Below are 9,271 nucleotides of genomic sequence, written 5' to 3' on the forward strand. Positions count from 1 at the left end.
CTCTGTGCAACTCTAATGCAGTTAACAAAAAAAACAAAAAAAAACCTGTTGATTTAATTGTCATCAACAGTGGAATTAATCATTCCCAGTTCCATTTATCTCTTGTATTACCCATGCTTTTATCTTGTTTACAATTGACTTGAAACATAATCAACCATTTTCTAATTAAAGATAGAAAGCAAAAAGCCCAAACAGATAAATTTAGGAAATGCGATCATGAATATTCCAGGTCAACACAACAAATGTGTCACACACAAACATGCTGTGCCAGAAAACATCCTCACACACTTGCATTTCCCACTAAAAGCCTGGGTAAATTTATTCCACCTCACTCCTCTGATGGACTTCCTGATCCGCCTCAGCGGCAAGACTTGCATTAAATCACACTCAAAGGACAAAGTTAAAATTTAAGTGCACCTTTAATTTATCCAACATCTATATGAGGCATTATAATAGAGTCATCATGATTAGCATATAAAATATTCACAAGAGCAACTAATTCAATAAAAATGACAGATCCTGCTGAAAAGTGTATGTGCTTATACGTGGAAGGTGGCAAGATTGCAGCAACTTTCAAGAGCAATTCTTCATAGAACAATCAATCATTCTGGGTACTGACATCTGAGAAGTACATTATCTAGCAAACCATTAGCACAGCTTGAAGCATAAATGGGGCTCCAAGGCTAAGAAAGGCAGCAGGTGGACTGTTTGGTCTCTCTTCCCTAAACAGAAAGGAGAAAGAAAAAAAAAGCCCAGTTAGAAATAAAGAACTTTCATCCACACATTTCCAAAAACCTATTAGAAATTTGATGTAAATTAGCCTTTCATCTGCTGCTAAGAACAAAAAGCAAACACAAAAGTTCAGAAGAGGATGGGTGTTGCCATGGCAACCGTGTACCTACATGTGTTCCCGTAAGCATGCTACTGGTGCCTAAATTCCGGGTACCTGTTGTCTCTGTTGTTGGCGTCTGTATTCTTCTTCGCTGGCGGCCAGAGCCTGAGCCAGAGCCAGGTCCTCCTGCTCCTGAGGGCTGAGAGGAAAACATCCCGGAGTGAAAAACCCCACAGAGCGGACGACATGCGTAACGGTGGATCCTTGCGTTTGATTCAAGCGCAACCTCATTAAAATTACTGAAATAATCCCATCAGCCTGTTTTGTTCGACAAACACTGAAGAGCCACGCCTTAGTGATGGTTTAAATCTGTAAGCAGGGAGCGCTGCAATGGCTGTTTTTCAGGTTTCTTTGTTTGTTGGTGAACCTTCCCAAAACAAACCTTGTTGTTCGTTTTCTCCTTTGCACTTGGTGAACGCTACAAGAAAAATGTGCCGTTTCTGATCCACTATTAGCAATGCAGTACATCATGACTTTAATTCAGACCTGAAACAGAGCCAAGTTGGTTTCTGGACACCAACTAAGTTAGAAAAACTATTTAAAGTTTGAACAGTTTGAAAGATCATTCATATCTCTTCATACAGTGTTTTGCATTGTCACCTTTCAAATAACTCAGTTTATTTTATCATCAATTCTATGCAACAGACGAAACCAAAGAAACAAACATAAAGTGGAAGGGGAAGGAAACGTTGTTTTCAAAGTTTATTTACAGATAAAACCTGAAAAGTGTGGCATGCTCCGTATAAATTCCAGAGAATTAGTGGCCTTCACAAGTCACAAAGATAAATAGTAGTTCACCTGTGTAAAATTGTATCTACACATAAAACCAGCTGTGCTATGGAGGCTTGAACGGTTTGTTAGAGAACATTAGCAAACAAAGAACACCGTAAAGTCCAAAGGCCACACCACACAGGACAGGGTAACACCTCACAGGCCCAACCAATACCGAGTGCCATTTTTGTCAGCATTAAACGTCGCTCAATAACTATCAGAACCAAGCAAAAGATGGAAGGTGAATAAGTGAATGTTTATAAATCCATGTAGATTCTTAAAACACCTTTAAGTCGTTTTAATAAGCTTCGGAACAATATTACTGGATATGCTCATCATTCACAGGAACAAAGGGGGAAAAGAAAAAAAAAAAAAAATCAACCATAAATGACCTGGGAGACTGTAAAGCACCTGAACAGTAAAAACAGCATCTAACCAAAGATCTGGGTTTTAGCTAAAAAAAATAAATAATGCCCAGTTATAAAAGGATTCTGCATGCATTTGTGAAAAGACTTTTTCAGCATATAAAGAAAAAGTTCAGATCGCAGCTAAACAGGGACGATGAGGATCTAAGCAGCAATCCTGAAAATTAAACGCAGAAACGGCTTGCCATATATGCCAGCCATCATGCCCTGTCACTGAGAAACAACTGCAAGTCCCCATTTCATCCATATTATATACACACACATTACTGATCTACTTAATAAGCAGCTAAATGAAGAGGAAGTTAGGGAAAATCAGAGGCACTTTGTTAACGTAGCTCACCTGGGGGTTGCTTGAACAGCTGGCCTCGAATCAGCCAAAGACATCTCCAGCGCTCTTTGTAAAGCTTGTTCCTCTGTCTGAAGTGACAAGGTACAAGCAGAATGCTTGAGTTCACTTTCAATATACTGGTGGTTACTTGATTTCATCAGAGTTGTATTCATACCATGCCGGCCTGAAAGGATGCCGAGGGGGGAATTACATTCTGTGCTGAAACGGATGTAGGAATCCGCGGGGCAGAGCTGGGGGGAAAGCAGGAATACAATGTGTTAAATTAAGTCTGGTTTTAAAAGTATAAATATTCAATATGTCCATTACTGAGCAAATGCGGGGTAGCAACACTCACCCTGAGCCGTAAGCTCTGTTGTTTACAGTAACACCATTAGAAACAGGCCGAGGGTTTCCTGAAGCAGATGAACGAGAACCAGAGGCAGACGAAGAGGAAGCACCTTGGGACCTCATTACAGCAGCATGTCTATGGAGAAAAAAAACAAAAACTTAAATCACCAGTTCAATGTGATAATTCAGGAAAAAAAAAAGAAAGGAAAGCAGTTTCAAAATCCTTAGGACAACTGTACACACCCAGGTTTGGAAAGAGACTTCCCATCAGTCTTACAGTCGTGGTCTAGTGGGTGTCGATGTTTGAGACAATAATTTAAATGACACTGGTCGCAGGTGACTCGTATCATTTCCTTTTGTTTACAGCCACCTTTAGAACATTTATTTGTGAAGATCTGAAAAAAGAAAAAAAAAACACTTGTTATCACTGTTTTTGATGACATTGTGCCACATGGTTAGGAGGAATTCTGCATTACTTAAACCTTTCTCTTTCTTTGTGCAGGGTCTGATTTGCAGTCCCGGTCGATGTGTTCTCCCACTTTAATGTCGGGCATCTCGCCTCTTTTGATGGGAATGGGAGTATTACACAGCGGGCAAACTGGAACCTGGACATCCTACAAGAAAATACACAACAGTATTTAGCAAACGAAGGAGCAAACTAGAAAATGTTATATCTTTTAAAAGAATATAGAACTAAAAACATTCCAATTCAACCAATTCATTTTAAAAACCAAAGCCTGTAAAATCTACAGATTCTGATTGATTCTCCAAGCAACACTGCTACTAATCCACAAGAGTTGTTTTTATGGCTAGTTGTTGTCACAGTTTAACGTGTGTGGAATACGTTAGTAACTTCACAACAACAACAAAGCTTAGGTGAACATGATTTAGACAATACTGTGTGACCTAGGTCACATTAAAGTAAACGGAACAACGTATGACAAGATCAAATAGACATAAATGTAATTCAAAAGTAATCTAATAAAAGTAAAACCCATGGTGTAATTGTTTGTCCAGAAACATTTTGTAGTAATTGGATTTATTAATTAAAAGATGATTACGCCAAGTCAATTATTTAAATAAAGTTTTTATTGAAGAGGATAAAAATCAGGCCTAAACATGAGTTCATATTTTATTAGGTTCTATCAACTCACCTTTTTGTAGGATGATGTGCATTTGTGATTTGCATAGGTGATGTGATCCTTGCAGAAAATCTCCTGACAGGCATCACATCTCATTGGAAGAAAATCTGCAATCAACAAGCAGTATTTTATGAGGGACCAAGCTTATCAATCAATCACATTTTATTTGTATAGCATCATTCAGCAACAAGGCATTTCAAAGTGCTTTACATCATAAAAACACAAAAACGCAAAGTCACACAACATACAGTCAAGAACTGAAACATTACATTGTGTCAAGCGCCATCATTATACATCAGATTGTTGATTAATGTTGATTATCTTTCAAGTCAAACAACAGTACCAACAAAAAATGATAATGCTGTTTTTATTTGAAACTTTACTCACCTAAACGCTTGCAGGTCTTCTCAGAGCAGTGCTCTCCCAAATCTGGAAACTCCATTTTTTAAATGGGTCTTCTGACGAAAATGACAGGTTTTTATTCTGAGAAAGACAGAAATAAATAAATAAAAATAAAACTTAAATAGATGAGAAGCTAGCAGTTCTTAGAACTAGTCTCCATTGTAATAACAATGAGGCTTTGAGGATAGTCATGAGTCACATGATTATCAGTCTGCAGACCAACAATGAGTTTGCTAAATTATGAGCAAGCGGCTAAGCTAACTTCGATCAGACTCACAGATGATCGATTACGTAACTAATAGCTCAAGTTATCCACTATTGTGTTAGACAAACAGAACACAAGAACTTCAAAATGAGAGAGATTTTTGCGATAAGTAATACATGTTCACAATGTAACATGTATGAATTATAGTAACAATATATAGAAATTAAGCAACTACTTAATTTCTTCAAAGTGAGCAATAACACATATTTCTTGCTAACTCGACAGAAACACCGACACCACACAGTATGCTTCTCCATAAATGTCAATAACAAAATACTAAAAATAAATCTTGAATATTTATGGTTAGAATGTATTCTCACGCCTGGCTTCTTTGCTACGCTAGCAAGATGATCAGCTAACCTCAGCTTTTTTTCAGGTTTACTCACCAGTCGCGGTTTTCTTCCCGGTCTTTGGTTTTGTAAAAAGAAAATCACTGTATTCTTCCAGCCAATATAACTCTATATTTTTCCCCCCAAAGTGTTTTAGTCTGTAGTTTAGTTACAGAGCTCCTGACGTCCGCTGCCTTGTTTGTGAAGCTCCTCGTCTGTTTAGCTGTGTCACGCACTGTCCACTTACGTCATGACGCCGCTGATGTCATACTCGCTACGTCGTAATGGAAGACGTGGTTTTTAAGGCGGTCGTAGAAATTTCAAGAAAACTCTAGAATGACCCAGATTGTTCAAGTAAAATTATGGAAATTGTGTTTAGTAAATCTGAAATAGAATCTACTTTTAAAAAAAGTAAAATCTGACTGGAAGCGTTTTTTTACAAGCTTGTCACTTGTTTCAAATACTGCTGAAGAAAGTGGAAAAGAAAGTCTATAAAAACAGCTATCACAACGAGCAACAACATTCAGAGGTTAAATAAAACTTTACAATCGGTGGGCATTGGTAAGTGTGGCATGGACGTATAGGGAAACATTTAAACAAGAATTAAGGAAATATAATGTTGACATATTAAAGATGAATGTTGCCTAAACACGAACAAATGAGTAAAATATTATTATTTTTTAAGTAAACAGGATAACAAGGATGAATAGATGAAGAGACGTACTCGGTTAACACTTCAGCACAGTAGATTCAAGAAGAAAATTCAGATGGTAAGTTGAAACAATTTTAAAATAAGAACAACTAGTCATGACAGTGCTAAAATTGCGCGTTTCCTTTTTAAAATGTTTGAGTTAATATTTAATTACACATAAAATGAGTTCAACATTACTGGATAGACTGTAACATGTCAGAGAATAAAATAACAGAAAATAATGGCAAATATAACAGAAATAATATTCATCATCAAAAAATAGCAACAGCTCAAACTTTCCTTCCTTTTGACCTTTTTAATTCTTGCACTCAAATAAAAATCACATTATCATAAATTAATATTTATACCTTCATATTATATACACTCACTTGCTAAAGCTGTTGCCAACATAGTATTTAAAACTTCACTGAAACAACATAAGTCTTCTCCATGTAAGGATTTAAAAGCCATAAATTTGGACAGTTGACATTACATTCCCAAGCTCTGTTAGTTAATGCATTTATGGTTTCATTGGATTTGTGTGACACAAATTCTCTTAAAATCTAAACTTTTAATGAGCTTAGCAGCCCTGAAACAAAAAGACATTATTTGCATCTCTACTCTTTTAAATGCAGAGTAGGCTACTCTAATTTTGACTGATACAATCATGATCAATCCGCTTGATATGATTTTGGTCTCCAGCTGTGACCTTTCTGTCATTTATGTAAATGCACTCAGCAAGGTACTTGTACCCTAATTAATTTGGATTTTACAATTGGTCTTCACTTCAACAGTCTGTATTCAGTCTGACAAGACTGGAATTAAATGCTAGGTGTGTTTATTAGCAGAGGCAAATGAGACATTTTGAATAAAATGACATGAAAGTTGTGTTGATAGAAAATAATAATACACAACATCATGATAATATTAGTGCTGGTCCACAATTCTGCATTACGACTAATGCATACTGTACTGCATTAGGCTACCATAAATACACTCATTAAGGAAATTTGTTTTGCATTCAGACAACTCAAAACAGAGGAACTGGGTATTTTATTTGGTATGATTATAAATTAAGGCTTTTCTGCCCAAAGTGGAAGGAGACATTAAATGAAACATAACAACCTGAATGCATCAAGTGACTTCTATCATATACTATTAACTAATGTATGATTTTCCTTTTTTTTTTGTTTAATGCAAGAAGCATAGTTTGGAATAAAAATAATAATAAAAAAAGAAATTTAGCACAGCGAATTATATTTCCCTTTGTTCTCTGTCCCTAACACTTTGACAGATAAAAACACCATTGTACTACAACACCATAAATGCTTATATATGTTGTTTTTGTGGAGTGACTGCAGCACATGGGCTTGAATGGTGGAGTAGTGGACAGGACTGCAGAAAAAAAAACATAAAAAAATCCAGGTTTGACTAAACATCTGCGATCTTTCTGAATAGCATTCATGCTCTCCATGTGCATATAGCTTTTCTTCAGATGTCCAAGGTTTCTCTGAATTTTGATTAGGTGTGAGTGTGTATGCATGTTTGTCCTGTGTGTCTCTGGGTTTCCCCTTTGATGCAGCGTCAACCTGTCTGGAATGTACTCTGTTTCCCTCTGTAAAACACTGCAGAGCCAGTAGACAAATGATTGCTGCAGCTCAACAGTTACAATTTTTTAGTTTTCAGTGGTTCCTAACTATTCTCAGATTACATCTATACATAATATCATAAGTAATGCATATAATTCCCTGGTCAATGAAGTTCTTAAATTACTACTGACTGGTTCTCTGACAAAGTGATTGTTAATGACCCATCAGCTAAAGAAATATTTATCTGCTTTCTGTGTTAAATAATTGAATGCCCAATGAGTATTTGAAAGTACAAAAGTTCACGAAAATGTGCATAACTCACTTTTATTAAAAAGTGTGATAGAGCCATATAATTTCAATCTTACACTCTGACATCAATAATTTAAACTCAAGTCCAAATCCAATAAAATGTACAAAGAATGTGCTTTAGATGTTAAATTCAGGGTTGGGCTGTTACCCCAGATGTGAGCACACTTTGGGTTAAAACTGATTTCAGTATTGTTTTTTATGGGACACAGGTTACCCCTTAAGAAAATGTTGGCTTTAAACGACTTATCAAACAACATTTTGGTTGTGTGCCAGGCTTGAGAGCGTCTTTCCAAGATTTACCAGATGGTGGCAGCACTTCATGAAAAGTACAGCTCAGAGAAGGAAAGAAAAAACAAAACAAAACACGACGAACAAGGAAATCACCATAATTGTGACCACTAGAAATATTACATGTCTATATAGTCATGACAGCCTGGGATCTAAAGTTTTCCTTTTTATTATATATTTCCAACTTAAAGCCGGGGACGAGCAGAAAACTCTTCACAAAGTCACCAACTCGTCATATGTAATTGGAGTGCCCATTTATCTATAATTTCCATTAAACAAGTACAAAGTGGTGCCTTGCAAAAAGTGACAGTGCCAGTTTTTGGCTTTAACAGTTTACAAACAAAGGTTCAATCTGTATTTTGTGATTTTAAATGACAGACTATGTGTAATATGAAGTGAGAGGACCTAAAAGGTCCCACTCTCAACTCTTTTGCAGCTCCAAACCAATCTCTTGTAGGTATTCTCCCTGTAATTAGCTGATCAGCTTCCATGTCTCTGAGAAACAGAGCAAAAGCATCCTGACAGCGTGATGTTACCAGCCGCTGTCAGGTTTCCTAATGGGGACAGAGGGCTCAGAGTGATTCAACGAATTAGATGTTGTTCTTTTGTGACTTCTTGGATGAGTCGTTTCACTGCTGGAGTAATATGAGAACCTGAGAAGGTTCACCACTGTTCCATGTTTTCTTTATGTGTAAAATGGCTTACACTGCAAGCTGCTGGATTCCCAAAGCACTAACAATCGATCTGCTACTCTTTCAAGACTAATGGCTGTCAGTGACTTTGTTTCTCATCTGTTCTATAATTGTTCTTGCTTGGCTCGTGATGTGTTGCTTTCCTATTGTTGGACAAGTTATGTTTAAGCAATTTATTGAGTCTGCAGGTCTGGCAGTAATTAGTGTTAGTAAAATTAAAGTAAGCTTTTTCATAAACATTGCACATACATTGCAGTGAATGTAAGTTAACACTTGGGGCAAAGAAATTCTTGCACAAGCCCAGGTTGGTTTGGGTAGCGTTCCTACCTTAATAAATGACATGAGCATTTGAGAAACATTGTCTGTATTTATTCAAGTTATGTGCTTTTCAAAATGTGCTAATAAAAAGTAAAACCAAAAAAGAGCTGTAAGGAAGTAAAAATATTTGTAAGTATGTGTCCAGTTTTCGTGCACTTTCCCAGCAAAAGGCTATGCATCACATTGTTACCACTGATAGTCTGTCCTGGTGTTATGTGCTCTCTATATGGTGAAGCAGAATGACTCCTCAGACCAGGCTGCCCTCTTCCCTTGCTCCATTCTCAATTTTTGATACTTATCTGCCTACTGTTGAAGGCTTTCTCCATTGGGTAGGGGTCAGCATGGGCACCCTGACTGATCTGCCATGTCAGATCTTCAATTCTGCAAGCACACACACACACACACACACACACACACACACACACACACACACACACACACACACACACACACACACACACACACACACCCGCAAAAACACC

General features: G+C 37.0%; 1 protein-coding gene across 3 annotated transcripts; it reads right to left on the bottom strand.

Annotated features, from left to right (window-relative positions):
- Positions 1–400: 400 nt before the first annotated feature.
- On the bottom strand, positions 401–5,161 carry zfand2a (zinc finger, AN1-type domain 2A). Of its 3 annotated transcripts, none has more exons than XM_015061205.1 (10): positions 4,960–5,161; positions 4,294–4,389; positions 3,919–4,013; positions 3,247–3,378; positions 3,008–3,159; positions 2,772–2,900; positions 2,592–2,667; positions 2,429–2,505; positions 947–1,031; positions 401–722 (listed from the first exon to the last, which is right to left on the bottom strand). In XM_015061205.1, the coding sequence occupies exons 2-10, from the start codon at positions 4,346–4,348 to the stop codon at positions 684–686; spliced, it is 840 nt and encodes a 279-aa protein (XP_014916691.1). In that variant the 5' UTR covers positions 4,349–4,389; positions 4,960–5,161; the 3' UTR covers positions 401–683. The 3 variants fall into 3 exon arrangements, with proteins under 3 accessions (XP_014916691.1, XP_014916692.1, XP_014916693.1); XM_015061206.1 differs by having other exon boundaries at positions 903–1,031; XM_015061207.1 differs by lacking the exon at positions 401–722 and adding an exon at positions 802–831.
- Positions 5,162–9,271: the final 4,110 nt, after the last annotated feature.

This window comes from Poecilia latipinna, unplaced genomic scaffold (genome assembly GCF_001443285.1).
Source record: "Poecilia latipinna isolate Pla-1442-1.1 unplaced genomic scaffold, P_latipinna-1.0 Scaffold1788, whole genome shotgun sequence".
Lineage (NCBI taxonomy): Eukaryota > Metazoa > Chordata > Actinopteri > Cyprinodontiformes > Poeciliidae > Poecilia > Poecilia latipinna.